At 43.1% G+C, this 17,630-nt stretch overlaps 1 protein-coding gene across 1 annotated transcript in view; it reads left to right on the plus strand.

Moving 5' to 3' along the window:
• Nucleotides 1–17,630, plus strand: part of lmbrd1 (LMBR1 domain containing 1) — a 343,563-nt gene that overhangs the window by 291,027 nt on the left and 34,906 nt on the right. The window contains exon 14 of the mRNA XM_068020139.1: nt 1,742–1,826. Coding sequence (XP_067876240.1) covers nt 1,742–1,826 — 85 coding nt within the window. The remainder of the gene's footprint in view (nt 1–1,741; nt 1,827–17,630) is intronic.

Here is a 17,630-nt window from a genome sequence, read left to right on the forward strand (position 1 = left end):
GGGTGTTACGATTTTATTTGATACAAATTGTGGCGGCGCAGTGGTTAGCACCGCAGCCTCACAGCTCCAGCGACCCGGGCCCAATTCTGGGTACTGCCTGTGCAGAGTTTGCCAGTTCTCCCTGTGACCGCGTGGGTTTCCGCCGGGTGCTCAGATTTCCTCCCAAAGCCAAAGACTTGTAGGTTGATGGGTAAATTGGCCATTGTAAATTGCCCCTAGTGTAGGTAGGTGGTAGGAGAATTGAGGGAAGGTGGGGATGTGGTAGGAGATACGGGATTAATGTAGGATTAGTATATAATGGGTGGTTGATGGTCGGCACAGACTCGGTGGGTCGAAGGGCCTGTATCAGTGCTGTATCTCTCTATGACCCTATTTGCGGGGGTGGTGTATCTTTCGAAAATTTATATTTGCCAGGAGGGCTGGCTGCTCTTTAAAATTGGCACCTGCGCACAGGCAGCTGACGCTGTGCCAGTGTTGACAGCCCGCCCGCCCCCTCCACGTGATTTGTTGGACGCTGGGGGGAGGGAGGGTGGCATGCGGGCTGCTTTTAAATGAGCCACTGCGTGAGAAATCACAGTGACTCTGTGGCTTTTTTCAGCCCAGTGGGTTGAATGACCACTTGCTGTGTTAAATATGTCTGTGGACAGCTCAGCCTTTGAAAAAATGACCACTATAATGAAAATAACCTATCTGACCTGTTTAATATAATTTTACATTTTTGCGTTGGTCCTCTTATCTAAATTTTCTTTTAAAAATTTGAATATTGGCAGTTTAGTTGCGCAATTAAGGATTTTGTTTTTTCCAAAGACAGATGTTAGCCTTATCTTGTATATAAAATGGCACCCCCATGTATGTGAAGTTAACATTTTGGCATTCATTTATCACCAAAGTTGATTCTCTCAGTGGGTAGCAAACTACATTCAATTAGAAGGCAAGTTTTCTACAGCATGTCTATGCCAGGACCATGATGCTTCATTGTATTTTTGGAGATGCCCACTGTGAGATGATTTGTGGAACAGGATCATCCCAAATACAAATAAAATTTTGGTAAATTATTGTACTCATAATGTCAAAATACTGTTCATAGCATTCTGTGTGCTAATCATTTTATTTGGAAGCAGTCTACATTTGCTGAGCATCAGTGAACTCAAACTGACTAGAACTCGGGTGAAACAAAAGGTAACTGGGCAGCTGAAGGTTTGCATTGTTCCTATTATTGAAGCTAGTAAGTGGAAAAGCTTTAGCTGTTACAAAGATGTTGCTACTGCTCAGTTTGTTTCTGTTTTTCACCCTCAAATTGTGGCTGCTGTTTACTGGTGTTTGTATTTCTACCTTTAAATGGTGATGTGATGGGGAAAAAATCCTACGAACTGAAACCCTTAGTTTGAGCACAAAGATAAGTTGACTTTACATGTTGAGCCACCTTTTTGGGCGAACAGTTGGACTGGTGCTCTGATAATGTCATCAGTTCACTAAAATATACTTTTGGGGAACTGAACCACAGCTCATTCCTACTGGGACAAGGTCTGCCAAAAAGCAGGAATAACTTATGGACACATTGAGAGATCATTCACTTCATGAAAAAATCTACTGCCCTAGGGTCTTGACCTAATTGTTTGGGGGTGGGGGAGAAATATAATAAATCAAGTTTTTATGTGTGAATATAAGGCAAGTACAGTAGTAAGCTTTATATAGGCACCGTTAATAAGATTTGTATTTTTGTGTGGGTATGTTTTTCCAGGTCAACCACACTTCATTTGACTCGAGACAAGAGAATTCAAATGCAACTTGGGTGACAAAGATGTGTGATGCAAAGGCACCTGAAGGTGAGTCGATACAATTTCTGGCAGATTACAGTGCAGTCTTACTTTTGGTCAATACACCAGAAGAGTTCGCATTAAAGATAAAGCACCATGTAATAACTTACAGGGATAGAATATTTTCAGAGCTAACAAGTTTTGCTATTTAACGATAACTGTCAGTAATAAACGTTATCCTGCCTTCTACTAATGTGCTTTTTGACCATTTATGTTGGGGCTAAAAGTTATTTTGTTAGGTGACTGACCATGGTGCATTATTGTGTGATATTTGTAGGGTGGACCCTACAATCCCTCTCCAGCATGCATCTGTAAGACGGTCCCCACTTGGTTCCAGTTTTGCCTATCTCATCATTGCCAGTGAAATTCCAATAATGGCTGTTTTTCCCAGCCCCACACTGTTAACTTCGGAGTTTTCCAGGATTCTGTCCATGGCCGCCTCATCTACAGACATGGACCAGCTTCCGCATGACATTAATTCTACCCCCACCACCTCTCTTGACCCCTTTACTTCCTCTGTGCGGTCACATAGTTCAACATCCAGTCTCGAATGAGCTACAGTTTCCTCCAGCTAAGCGTTAGAAAGACCAAAGCTTTCTCCTTGCTATCAGCTCTGTACACTTTCCATCGACTCCTAACTCTCAGGCACTGTCTCTGGTTGAACCAGACTGTACGCAATCTCGGTGTCGTCTTTGACCACAAGATGAGCTTTTGACCCCATGCCCTCCCCAACTCAAAAGATTTCCTGCTTTCACCTGTGTAACAGCAACCACCTCAGCCCATCTGCCATTGAAATCCTCATCCATGCTTTTATTACCTCCAGACTCAAATATTCCAACATCCTACTTGCTGATTTCCTGTCACCAAACCTCTAACTTCAGATTGTCATGTCTGTATCTTATCTGCACAAAGTTCTGTACCCCTGACCCTGCTAACCAACATTGGCCCCTGCCCTCCAATGTCTCAAATTTAAGATTCTTATTCATGTGATGGCCTTGCTGACCTCTACAACTCCCCACTCCGTTTGCCCCACCATTGGAGTCAAGACCTTCAACTGCCTAAGCCCATACTCTGCAATTGTACTGCAGAATAATCTATTTTAAAACTTGTTGAACTGCAATAATATGGTAAAAAAATAAATGTTATGACTTCAACGATCTCAATTTCGGTGTAAGTAGGAATCTGGTCACCTCTTGATATATTTATTCTACGTTCTCTAATTTCTCAATAACAGCCATCTTATTTGTAAAATCCACAATAAACACAAATTGCAGATGGCCACATGTACAGATATAAGACTGTTCAGCTGCATTGTTTTATTGCTTTATAAGAACACAGATTGGCTATTTACCTTCACAAGTGGTTAATTGGTTAATTATTAGGAAATTGAAGCAGGGCATATTTGTGGCAAAAGGGAGGATAGAAGCAATGTAATCCACTCTTTTGTAGGCCTAGTACTCAAAGTTACTTAATCACATTAATCTGAGTGGCAAGATTTCTGTACTAGTCAGTAGTATTAGGGTGAGTGGCTTCATTTTCTATGGAAACATTGAATACTAGTTTATTATCTAATAAATTGAGGTCCCGCTGAATCTGAACCTCAGTTGCCCTGTATGTGATTCTTAAACCCATTATCCCATGCAAGAATACTTGGATGAATGCACTAACTTTGAGTAGTGGAAAAAAGTCATTCAACCCAACAAAATTGTCACGTGTTGATTGATCTCAATCCGACCTACCTGATTTTTTACCTCAGCCTATTCCTCCAGAATCAATTACCTCTCAATCCTATTTATACAATTCACTAGTGACAAATGGTATTTCTGATTTACAGCCTTTGTTAATAAATTAAACAGAAGTCTAGCTTTTCTCCTTTGTTGTAAGTTACAAACTTTTCTAAATTGTGTTATCTGCTATTTGAAGCTGCTACCATGAACAGTTTTATCTGTATCCTCTTTAATGAATCCTCTTCCAGATAGTCTTGAAAACATCAAATCTTAGACCTCAAAGCTGCTTATTTTCCAAAGACGACAAGCTTTAGCCCATCTTAAAGATTTGCTATTTTTAGTGTTTGATGTTAATGCTCAAATCTTACAACAATTTGTGATAAAAAGAATATTAATTTCCATTTTAAATGCTGTCATGCTAGGATTGAGTGTTTATCTCTGAAACATTCTTCCTTTTGGTATTTACATATGTTCTACGCATTTAAATTGATAGAAATTGGTATTTAAAAAGCCTGCTTTCAGCCTATGTTAGCATTGCCAAAGGAAACAGTTAAGAATATTTATGTTGCCACTAAGTTATTTTCAGGATCTCAGAATTAGTCTTCCAGGCATAAGAAATTATTCCATTGTAAAATGCAACAGTTTAAGTACTTCTTTAACTGGCCAATTTGATGAGCATTAAGCGATTTCAAAAACATTATCTCAACCATTAATCAGATAATTAATACTTTAATGTTAATCATAACTAGTTGCATGTCAAGGCAATACTGTTTATCCTATTTCTTATCACCTCCTCCTCTTAGTGCATTAATCTGCATGACTGAAGTTTTTTTTCTCATTTTAATTGTAAGTCTGTGTTTTTGTTTGAAGAATTCCAGTTGTAATTAAAATATAGGAGATCTGGGTAAAGCAAATTGTGGAGAAGTAGAGGATTGTAGTCAGGTAACAATTTTGTTTTGAGTATTACCGCTGCTTCATTCTATAGTCAGTTGTTTGGTTTTAAGAATATGGGAGCACTAGTAGGGCCACATTTATTGTCCAGCGAAAGTGGTGGTGCATCTTCTCCTTAATCCGCTGCAGTTCTTGTAGTGATGGTGTTCCCACAATGGTGTTAAATATGGAGTCTCAGAATTTTGAGCCAGCGATGATGAAGAAACGGTAACATAGGTCATAGTGGGGATGGAAATTTGAAGATAAAACTGTTCCCATGGTATAGATGATGTTGTTCTTCTCAGTGGTAGTGGTCACATAGAAACAAGAGAAATAAGTTTTGCAAGTGACAGTGTATGGTGCAGATACTATGGCTACAATGTTTGGGTGATGGAAGTGTGGATATTGAGTCCAGAGCAAATGGTGTAAATTAATTGAACTACTTTTTCTTAAATGGTGTCTAGTTTCTTGAATTTAGGGGCTGTTCCCATCTAAGTGAGTGGTGACTGTTCCATCTCACTCTTAATTTGTAGAAGATTGATTCATTTTGAGGGGTCAGAAGCCACTAGTTGCAGAGTACCATGTCTATGCCCTGCTCGTATAGTCAGAGTACTGGTATGACTGAACCAGTTAAGCTTCTGGTCACTTGTGATGACCAGAAAATGTGATGGGGCTTAGGAGTGGTGTAGCCATTTGAAGGTCGAGAGTGATGGTCATTACCTGGTACTTATGTGGCACAAATGTTATTTATCACTTATCAGCCTAAGCCTGGATATTGTCCAAGATCTGTTGTAGGCTTCAGTGCTCTGCTTCATTATTGGAGGAGTTGTGAATAGAGCTGAATGCTGTAGAATAACCAGCAAACAGCCCACTTCTGACCCTGTGATGGAGGTGTCATTGATGAAGCAGCTGAAAATGGTTAGGCCAAAAATACTTCTCTGAGGAACTCCTGCAGGGGATTTTGATAACTGGGACAGGACTCCTTTATGTTGATATGACTTCGACTGCTGACGGGTTTCCCTTTAACTGCCACTAAAATTAATTTTATTAGGTACCTTTGGTGTTATGCTCTGTTGAATGCTGCCTTGATGGTTCCTGATTGTTTTTCTGCTACTGTCCTATAATAGCCAGATTATTGAATTCATTTGCACAACTTGTCATGGTAGGATTTGCACCCTCGATCCCTGAGTTGCTAGTCGAACACCATAACCACTACATCTGTTTCATTGCATCTAAGATCATGTTGACTGTACTTTTAACTGTACATTTGCAGCATCCCGTGTAATGCCCTGAAGTATTTAATTAGCATGCTCTTGCCTTAGTTCTTTTGTGGATACCAGGACTAGATTTGTCATCATTCAGACCTTGGTTGCCAATTCATTTATCACATTTTGAGGCTTATTTTTATACAGAAAAGGATTTGGAAATGTGTTACTTTTTAATGTTGCATTTCAAAGCATAGTGTGTTCACACAAGTTTTCTTTTGAAAAAAAGGCACAAGAACAGTAGGTAATTAAAATGCTCATCAGCTTGCTTTGACATTGCTGCCTCACAGACTAAATAATAAGCAATTCATTAGTCTGTCCAGCACTGCATAAATGCTTTGCCCATGATGCTGAGAAGTCCCAGGTTTCTTTCTGACAGTGAAAGGGGAGAGATAAAAATAAACAGAGACACAGGCTGCCAGTTAGATCTAGAAAAGACATAGGAACAGGAGTAGGCCATTCAACCCCTCGAGCCTGTTCCATTATACAATCAAATCATGGCTGATCTGTATCTCTACTCCATTCTATATCCCTTGTTACCCTTAGCTGACAAAAATCTGTCGATCTCTGTCTAGAAAATTTCAGTTGAGCTAGCATCCACAGCCTTTTGGAGGGGGAGTGAATTCCAGATTTCCGCTACCTTTTATGTGGAAAAGGTGCTTCCCATTTTCACTCCTGAATGGCCTGGGTCTAATTTTTTTTTAGATTATTTTAAGATGCCCCCACCAGACAAAATAACTTCTTTGCATCTACCCTAACTGATCCCTTTATCACTTTAAACCCCTCAATTTGATAGCCTTTTAAACTCAAGGGAATACAATCCAAGTTTATGTAACTTGTCATTATAATTTAACTCATTAAGCCTCAGTATCATTCTGGTGAATTTGCATTGTACTCCCTCCAAGGCCGTTAGATGCTTCCTGTGGTACAGTGCCGATAACAGATAGGCTCTGACTAAAATTCTGCACAACTGATGCGTAATTTCCTTCCCTTTGTATTCCATTCCTCTGGAGATAAACTTTCCGTTAAACTTTTTGATTACTTTTCGTACCTGTGGACTAGCTTTTGGTGATTTCTGTACCTGGACACTAAATCTCTGCTCCTGCAACGCTGCAAGGTTAGTGATATGTTTTAAACAGAATTTACAGCACAGAAACCGGTTATTCAGCCCAACAATCTGTGCTAGATTTTATGTTCCACACGAGCCTCCTCCCACTTTGAATCATCTAGCACTATCAGCATATCCTTTCTCCCTCATCTAGCTTCCCTTTAAATGCATCTATGCTATTTGCCTCAACTATTCCATGTGATAGTATAGCCACTCTCTGGGTAATGAAGTTTCTTTTGAATTCCTTACTGGATTTATTAATGACTATCTTTTATTTATGCTTCCTAGTTTTGGACTCCCACATAAGTGGAAACATCTTCTCTACATCTACCCCATCAAACCCTTTCATAATCGTAAAGACCTTTGTTAAGTCACCCCGAACCGTGTCTTTTCCAGACAAAAGAGCCCCACCCTGTTCAGTCATTCCTGATGCTTATTAGCTGTCAGTTCTGCAATCATTATTGTAAATCTTGTTGAACGTTCTCCAGTGCCTCCATATCCTTTATGTAATGTGGAGAGCAGAACTGTGCACGGTATTCTAAGTATGGTCTAAACAAGGTTCTATCTAAGTTTAACATAACTTCTCTGTTTTTCAATTCTATCCCTCTTTGTTTCTACTTTTATGGCCCTGTTGACCTGCATTGCTACTTTTAATGATTAGTGTACCTGTACCCCAAGATCCCATTCACGTGTGTCACCTCTTTATTCTTCCTACAAAAATGCACCACCTCACATTTATCTGTATTGAAATTAATTTGCCATTTACAGATCTATTCCGCAAATTTATTCACATCTTTTGTATTTTGTTGCATTCTTCCTCAGTGCTAACTGTACCCTGCAATTTGTTGTCATCTGCAAATTATGACATTGTACTTCAAAATTCCCTGTCCAAATCATTTATGTAAATGATGAGCAACAGTGGTCTCAGCACCACCCTTTGTGAAATACCACTTCCCACCTTGCAGCATTCCGAATAAATACCTTTAACCCTTACTCTCTGTTTTAAACATAAGGCTCCACAGGCGATCAGGTCCAGCAAAGGCAGTGAGGTTGAAATGCAGGGGCATAATTAGAAATAATTTTGCTTAAGTCAAGCAAGGCATCCAGTGATATGGGGAAGCATAGCTTAATTTGTATTGTTGGACAAAGACAAGTTGCCGATGAGAATCTCCTCATAACTGTTGCACTATATGTTCACGTATTGTAAAATAAACTGAATGATTAGTCTCTGGCCTTTTCCCACTAAGTGCTGCTTGGTCCAGGTTTAGGGAGAGTGAAGAGCACAAGTGCAAAAGCTGTGATTATGCTGTTCAGGTCATGGGAATACGATTGCTGCACTCCAGGCCTTTACTATATTGCAGCTTGATTTTCGGCAGTCTGGGCATGCACCTAAATGCAAGATGCTCAGACTAATAATAGAAGTGACTGCCATTACTGTACCTGAGGGAATATTTGAGGCAAGATCCTGAACTTGTAACATCAGGCCAGATTTTATTCCAGCAATGGGGGTCCTGGCAGTGAGCCGGAAGGTTGGGGGGAGATCCCGCCTCGGCCCACCATCGGACCCCTGGTGCTGTTACTGCAGATGGCTCAGCAGAGGAGAAGTGATGAAGACCCTGGAACTGGTGAGTAGGGTCAGGATCGCCAGGACCATTCAGGCAGACCCTGGCGACGGAGGTAAGGGTGTGTCAGTGAGGGTGGGGTGGTCTTCCTGGGGAATGGGGAGGGGGGCAGCCATCGCTGCTGGGGGGTCCCTACATGGGCCGTAGATTTCCCACAAAGGAGGGACCCTTCCCCCGCGCGAGGAGGCCACCAGGATTTACCCGGTGGTGTGTCCACATGGAGGGGCCCCTCTGCCTTCCATTAAATTGAATTGGAGGTGGGAGGAGGCCCTTACCTTGCCATTAATTGATCACTTAAGGGCCTCAATTGATCTTGGGGGATGGAGGGCGGATGGACATCCTCAACCTTCCCTGCCCTGGATGAAATTGGAAGGCAATGGGCACTTTCCCACCCAATTTTATGGAGCCCCCGCCTCTGTTCCCATCCCTAGGGAGGTAGGGAGGCCCATAAAATTCAACCCATCATTTCTATGGACTCTGGGGGGGTGGGGGGGGGAAGTCAACTAAAGTATCACTAATTACCTTAATTTTTTGAGGATTCTAGGATGTATCTCATCTGGCATATATGCTTTATGAGCATTTAGGGGAGGCGGTGGAGTAGTGGTCACTGGGCTGGTAACCCAGAGACCCAGAGTATTCTGGGGATATGGGTTCAAATCCCACCACAGCAGAAGGTGGAATTTGAATTCAATTAATAAATGTGGAATTAAAAAGCTAGTCTAGTGATGGCCATGAAACGCTTGTTGTAAAAACTCACCTGGTTCACTAGTGTCCTTTAGGGAAGGAAAGCTGCTGTCCTTACCTGGTCTGCCTGCATGTGACTCCAGACCCACAGCAATGTGGTTGACTCTTACATGCCCTCTGAAATGGCCTAGCAAGCCACTCAGTTGTATCTAACCGCATCCGCAGTATTTTGCTTTTAATTGAGGATGGGGATATTTGTGCAGCCACCTCCTTGTTTAATTGTCCACCAACATTCATGGCTGGATGTAGCAGGACTGCAGAGCTTAGATCTGATACGTTGGTTATGGGATTGCTTAGCTCTGTCCATCGCATGCTGCTTACGTAGTTTGGCACACAGATAGTCCTGTGTTGTAGATTCACCAGTTTGACACCTCATTTTGAGGTATGCTGGTGCTGCTCCTGGCATGCCCTCCTGCACTCTTCATTGAACCAGGGTTGGTCTCCTGGCTTGATAGCAATGGTAGAGTGGGGGATATGTCGGGCCATGAGGTTCCAGACTGTGGTTGAGTACAATTCTGCCGCTGCTGATGACCCACAGCGCCTCATGGATGCTCAGTTTTGCATTGCTAGATCTGTTCAAAATCTATCCCATTTAGCACGGTGATAGTGCCACAAAACACGATGGAGGGGCCAGAATATACTCTGGGTGGGGGACTTCAATGTCCATCACCAAGCGTGGCTAGGTGGCATCACTACTGACCGAGCTGGCCGAGTCCTAAAGGACATATCTGCTAGACTGGGTATGCGGCAGGTGGTGAGGGAAGCAACAAGAGGGGAGAACATACTTGACCTCGTCCTCACCAATCTGTCTGCTGCAGATGCTTCTGTCCATGACTGTATTGATAGGAGTCAACAACGCACAGTCGTTGTGGAGACGAAGTCCCACCTTCACATTGAGGATACCCTCCATCATGTTTTGTGGCACTATCACCGTGCTTAATGGGATAGATTTTGAACAGATCTAGCAATGCAAAACTGAGCATCCATGAGGCGCTGTGGGTCATCAGCAGCAGCAGAATTGTACTCATCCACAGTCTGGAACCTCATGGCCCGGCATATCCCCCAATCTACCATTGCTATCAAATCAGGAGACCAACCCTGGTTCAATGAAGAGTGCAGGAGGGCATGCCAGGAGCAGCACCAGGCATACCTCAAAATGAGGTGTCAACCTGGTGAATCTACAACACAGGACCATCTGTGTGCCAAACTACGTAAGCAGCATGCGATGGACAGAGCTAAGCGATCCCATAACGGATCAGACCTAAGCTCTGCAGTCCTGCCACATCCAGCCATGAATGGTGGTGGACAATTGAACAACTAACTGGAGGAGGTGGCTGCACAAATATCCCCATCCTCAATTAAAAGCAAAATACTGCGGATGCTGGAAATCTGAAATAAAAACAAGAAATGCTGGAAACACTCAGCAGGTCTGGCAGCATCTGTGGAGAGAGAAGCAGAGTTAACGTTTCAGTTCAGTGACCCTTCTTCACAACTGGCAAATATTAATGTAAAAGGTTACAAGCAAGTAAAGTGGGCTTGGGACCAGAGATAACAAAGGAGAGGTGCAGATAGGACAAGGTAACAGAATAGCTGACCAGAAGGTCATGGAGCAAAGATATGTTAATAGTGTGTTGAAAGACAAAGCATTAGTACAGAAAGGGTGTTAACGGACTGAAAATTGAACAGCCGCAAGTACAAATATGAAAAAACCAGTGGGTAAGCAACTGAACAAACAAAGATGAAATAAAATAAACACAAAAAAAATTTTTTTTAAAGGAAAAAGAAAAAAATAACTAAAAATAAAAGTAAAATGGGGGGCCCGTCATGCTCTGAAATTATTGAACTCAATGTTCAGTCCGGCAGGCAGATCGGTGAATGAGATGCTGTTCCTCGAGCTTGCGTTGATGTTCACTGGAACAGTGCAGCAATCCCAATGTGAGCATGAGAGCAGGGGTTTGTGTTGAAATGGCCAGCAACCTGGCCAGGGTCCTGCTTGCGGACTGAGCGGAGGTGTTCCGCAAAGCGGTCACCCAATCTGCATTTGGTCTCCCCAATGTAGAGGAGACCACTACCAAACGCATCTTCCCCTCCCTTCCGCTGTCAACATTCCGAAGGGATCGTTCCCTCCGTGACACCCTAGTCCAGTTCTCCATTACCCCCATCACCTCATCCCCTTCCCACGACACCTTTCCCTGCAATCGCAGGAGGTGTAATACCTGCCCATTTACCTCCGGACTCCTCACTATCCCAGGCCCCAAATATTCCTTTCAGGTGAAGCAGCAATTTCCTTGCACTTCTTTCAATGTAGTATACTATATTCGCTGCTCACAATGTGGTCTCCTCTACATCGGGGAGACCAAACGCAGACTGGATGACTGCTTTGCGAAACACCTCCGCTCAGTCCGCAAGCAGGACCCCGAGCTTCCGGTTGCTTGCCATTTCAACACTCCCCCCTGCTCTCATGCTCACAACTCTGTCCTGGGATTGCTGCAGTGTTTCAGTGAAGATCAACGCAAGCTCGAGGAACAGCGCCTCATTTACCAATTAGGCACACTACAGCCTGCCGGACTGAACATTGAGTTCAATAATTTCAGAGCATGACGGGCCCCCCATTTTACTTTTGTTTTTAGTTATTTTTTTCTTTTTCCTTATTTTTTGTGTTTATTTTATTTCATCTTAGTTTGTTCAGTTTGCTTACCCACTGTTTTTTTCATGTTTATACTTGCTGTTCAATTTTCAGTCTGTTAACACCCTTTCTGTACGAATGCTTTGTCTTTCAACATACCATTAACATATCTTTGCTCCATGACCCTCTGGTCAGCTATTCTGTTACCTTGTCCTATCTACACCTTCTCCTTGGTTATCTCTTGCCCCACCCCCACTTTACTTGCTTACAACCTTTTACATTTCTAATATTTGCCAATTCTGAAGAAGAGTCACTGACCTGCAACGGTAACTCTGCTTCTCTCTCCACAGATGCTGCCAGACCTGCTGAGTGTTTCCAGCATTTCTTGTTTTTACTTCCCATCCTCAATGATGGGGGAGCCCAGCACATCAGTGCGAAAGATAAGACTGAAGCATTTGCAACAATCTTCAGCCAGAAGTGCCTATTTGATGATCCATCTCGGCCTCTTCCTGAAGTCCCCAGCATCACAGATGCCAGACTTCAGCCAATTCGATTCACTCCGCGTGATATCAATAAACGACTGAAGGCACTGGATACTGCAAAGGCTATGGGCCCTGACAATATTCCGGCATTAGTACTGAAGACCTGTACTCCAGAACTTGTTGCGCCCCGAGCCCAGCTGTTCCAGTACAGCTACGACACTGGCATCTACCCTGCAATGTGGAAAATTGCCCAGGTATGTCCTGTACACAAAAAGCAGGACAAGTCCAACCCGGCCAATTACCGCCCCATCAGCCTACTCTCAATCATCAGTAAAGTGATGGAAGGTGTCATCAACAGTGCCATCAAGCGGCACTTACTTAGCAATAACCTGCTCAGTGACGCTCAGTTTGGATTCCACCAGGGCAACTCAGCTCCTGACCTCATTACAGCCTTGGTTCAAACATGGATAAAAGAGCTGAACTCCAGAGGTGAGGTAAGAGTGACTGCCCTTGACAACAAGGCAGCATTTTACCAAGTATGGCATAAAGGAGCCCTAGCAAAACTGAGGTCAATGAGAATCGGGGAAACTCTCCGCTGGCTGGACTCATAACTAGCGCAAAGGAAGATGGTTGTGGTTGTTGGAGGTCAACCATCTGAGCTCCAGGACATCACTGCAGGAGTTCCTCAGGGTAGCGTCCTAGGCCCAACCATTTTCAGCTGCTTCGTCAATGACCTTCCTTCAATCATAAGGTCAGAAGTGGGGATGTTCGCTGATGATTGCGCAATGTTCAGCACCATTCGTGACTCCTCAGATACAGAAGCAGTCTGTGTAGAAATGCAGCAAGACCTGGACAATATCCAGGCTTGGGCTGATAAGCGGCAAGTAACATTCGCGCCACACAAGTGCCAGGCAATGACCATCTCCAACAAGAGAGAATCTAACCATCTCTCCTTGACATTCAGTGGCATTACTATCGCTGAATCCCCCACTATTAACATCCTAGGGACTACCATTGACCAGAAACTGAACTGGAGTAGCCATATAAATACCGTGGCTACAAGTGCAGGTCAGAGGCTGGGAATCCTGAGACGAGTAACTCACCACCTGACTCCCCAAAGCCTGTCCACCATCTACAAGGCACAAGTCAGGAGTGTGATGGAATACTCTCCACTTGCCTGGATGGGTGCAGCTCCAACAACACTCAACAAGCTCGACACCATCCAGGACAAAGCAGCCCGCTTGATTGGCACCCCATCTACAAACATTCACTCCCTCCACCACCGCCGCACAATGGCAGCAGTGTGTACCATCTACAAGATGCACTGCAGCAACGCACCAAGGCTCCTTAGACAGCACCTTCCAAACCCGCGACCTCTACCAACTAGAAGGACAAGGGCAGCAAATGCATGGGAACACCACCACCTGCAAGTTCCCCTCCAAGTCACACACCATCCTGACTTGGAACTTTATCACCATTCTTTCACTGTCGCTGGGTCAAAATCCTGGAACTCCCTTCCTAACAACACTGTGGGTGTACCTATCCCAAATGGACTGCAGCGGTTCAAGAAAGCAGCTCACCACCACCTTCTCAAGGGCAATTAGGGATGGGGAATAAATGCTGGCCTGGCCAGCGATGTCTGCATCCCATGAATGAATTTTTTAAAAAATCTTCAGATAAATGCAAGGTCTTTCCATTAATAACTTCTCTATATACTGTGGTTCATTTAGCCTCTTTAATTATGATTAGATTCTGCTTTGTAAACCTGATGCAAAGAATCCATTCCTTATATTGGCCACATTCTGTGGTCGACCTTTGGACGCTTGCAGAATTTCATGTACCAGTAGTCGGGTTTTGGATGTTAACTTGCTGACCACTATCTAATTTGGGAAGTTCACTCCCAATGTGATTGGCATGCATTTCTTTCGTTTTCCTTCCTTGTTCCAGAAGAACAGCTCAAACTTCATGCACTGGATACAGTTCACATTAGAGGCACTGTATGTCAGATGTAATAGCTATGCCTCATCCTTGTTCTCACCCTTCGGAATCTTGAAACCACTGGACATGCAGAAGTTGAAAAGTGTTTCTATCTTCAGACCACATAATGGGCAGAATTGGAAAATCATTGGGAAGCCACAGCCCACATTGCACTCCTTTGTTGCAAGGCCCCTTCTAGTCACCGTCGGACGACTGCAGGGAGATGTGCTTGGTGTTGCCCGATGCTGTTGATGGTTATCAAGGTTAGATCACTGCATGTTCACAGTCTAGCGATAGCAGGTCCAGTCTTTTGAGCAACGTAGAAAAGTTGGGCTTTCCAATCTAAATCATTATAATGGCACTTACTGGTATTGGATCTGAGACATGGAATTGGGGATCCATTGTAAGCAGTTAGCTGAGCGTTAGTCGGAGATATCTTGGCGTGCCATTTAGCCGGATACGTGCATTTTAAGATGCGTAGAGGTAAAATGTTTGCACTGGCACCCGTGTCAGCCTTTGCCCAGAACAAATGTGTGCCCTCTTTACCTGGACAGGAAATACAAATGGATGCAAAAGCTTCTAGCCGAGAAATTGAATCTGTGTCTGGAAACATTGACGACAAGGAATGTCAGTTCCGCTCACTCACTCGTGCTTGTATTCTGATCTGAACAGATGAATTAGGAGCAGAAGTAGGCCAATTGGCCCTTTGAGTTGCTCCACCATTAAATAATATCATGGCTTATCTGTTTGTGTTTCGAATTTCACACTCCCATCTACACCCCGATAACCTTTGGTTCTCTTGCCTAACAAGAATCTATCTACCTACGCCTTAAAAATATTCAATGACCCCACCTCAACCACTTTCTAAGGCTGGGTTCCAAAGTCACACAACCCCCTGAGGGAAAAAAATTCTCCTCATCTCTGTCCTAAAAGGGTGACCCCTAACTTTAAAACAGTGCCCCCTAGTTCTGGACTCGCCCACCAGAGGAAACATCTTTTCCACGTCCACCTTGTCAAGACTGTTGAGGATCTTATATACTTCAGTCAAGTCTCCCCTCACTCTTCTAAACTCCAGTGAAAACAAGACAATTCTGACTAGCCTTTCCTCATAAGACAACCCGCTCATTGCAGCAATCAATCTAATAAACCTCCTCTGAACCGCCTCCAGCGCATTTACATCCCTCCTTAAATAAGGAGACCAAGACTGCACACGCTATTCGAGATATGGTCTCCCCAATCCCCTGTATAACTGAAGCATAACATCCTTACTTTTATTTTCAATTCCTCTCATAATAAAGGATAGCATTCCATGAACCACCTTTATTACTTGCTGTACCTGCATACTAACCTTTTGTGACTCATGCACTAGAACACCTAGATCCCTCTGCACCCCGGAATTCTGCAGTGATTCTCTGTTTAAGTAATACTCTGCTTTTTTTATTCCGTCATGGTCCTGTAGTATTTTTTCCCGGGAATATGCGGTGTACCTTTAAGGCTTGCAAAGGATCAGTACTGCTTTAAGAACCAGCAGGCCTCTGGAGTTACGGAGAAGGTGCATTCTCGTTACTTAGATTGAGCATCACGCGATACATTTGTTACAATTCAGTTTTGTACTGGCTTTTTAGTTGAAGACAGTCTGTTCCAACAGAACACAGACAGCTGGTGTTCGCACCTGAAAGAATAGCTCTCAGCAATTTAAACTGAAGGAAGAGAATTTTATTTGTTTAATTATTATCTCTCAAAATTCTAAAAAAGTCAAGCCAAAAGCGAGATCTCTGGTAATGTAAACTGAAGGAAGGGAAGTTAGACTGTAACAATCTTTTATCCCTCAAAAACTCTAAAGCCAAATTGATTCATTTATAAAGTGTTTGCAAGTCGTTAATTGTTGAAATTCGCTGAAGGAAGGAAAGCATCACTTACTGCTGGAATTAGACTACGGACTGTTCTACTGTGGAAGAACCTTTTTTTCCCCCATAGGACGGCTGTGAGGACTTCAAGCAACATTGGACTGTAAATTTGCAAGGACTCTTAATTTTTTCTATTTTAAATGTCGTTAATATCTTCATAGTGTTTAAGAATTTAGTTTTCTAATTAAACTAAACAGTTAATTTGTTGATTTAAAGACACCTGGTTTGGTTAGCCTCATTCGGGGGTTAATAGATGGTACAATTTGGCTGGGTCTTTCTTTAATTTGGAAAGTTTAACATGATATGTTAGGCAATCTGTGGAGGGACGGGATTGAATTAGCAATGCGTTTCTCCCACCACAATCGGAATGGTATATTTTGATTGGGGGCTTTGACTGGTGCGGTCGGTCGTAACAATTCTTCCTGCCAAAGTGAACAACTTCACATTTTCCCACATTATACTCTGCCAGATTTTTGCCCACTCGTTCAACCTATCTATATCAGTCTGCAACCTCCTTCAGAATTGGTAGGGTTTGTGTCACCCGTAACATTGTGAATGAATCGGCTGTGTCGTGATGGAAAATTGCGAAGCTCGTCAGTGCGAAGATATCCTGTGGTTCGACTGTTTGTGTTCAGGACTCTTGCCCGCAGTGTCTGTTTTGGCTTTGGGACATTGTCGTTTCCCGTGACCTCTGACACTGCATGCTTTGCATATAGAGTTAAGTGCTGGATGGGCTTTAGGCGAATGTAAAAGCCCACACCTTGTACATGATCTCTTGGATTTGGAATCCCTTTCCAATGTATCTGTGGTATTTGTTACACATAGAGATTGAAGGCTTTGTTGACCCATAATGATGGACTCAAATTTGAGGCCATCCTTCAATAAGGCATCAACCATGTCCAGAGTTCTATTGGTGTGAATGCAGTCACGTGTTCAGTGATGTTATCTCCCAGTCCGTTGTCAGTAAATTACACTCTCGGCCTTTGGCATGACAATGACTGACAAACTGGTCTATGGATTTGTTAGGCTGTACTCTGAAAGACATGATTTCTAATAGGTCTACTCAAAAATTGAGCTTGAGGCACAATTGGTCTTCTGGAGTGGACCAAATATTTGCAAGGGCCTTCTGTTCTTCATCATTAAGACCAGATGTGTTGAGATGATGTTGTCCTTCATTGCCAATGGCTATATGCATATCTTTATTGCTTGCTTCTGTGGATCATCAGTGGCTAGGTTGTCGAAACAAAGTTTGACTCTCTGCTTGAAAATGAGAAATTCTGAAAGCAGGTCAAATGCTTTCCAATTAATAGGAAAATGTGTTGCCATGATTGCAATAACTTTGTGTTGTTGCACCCACGGAAGAAAAGATAAGCTATACAGGCAAATAATGGAAAGACTTGCAATACCACTTCTGAACAGACTTGG

Source organism: Heterodontus francisci, chromosome 3 (genome assembly GCF_036365525.1).
Source record: "Heterodontus francisci isolate sHetFra1 chromosome 3, sHetFra1.hap1, whole genome shotgun sequence".
Classification (NCBI taxonomy): Eukaryota; Metazoa; Chordata; class Chondrichthyes; order Heterodontiformes; family Heterodontidae; genus Heterodontus; species Heterodontus francisci.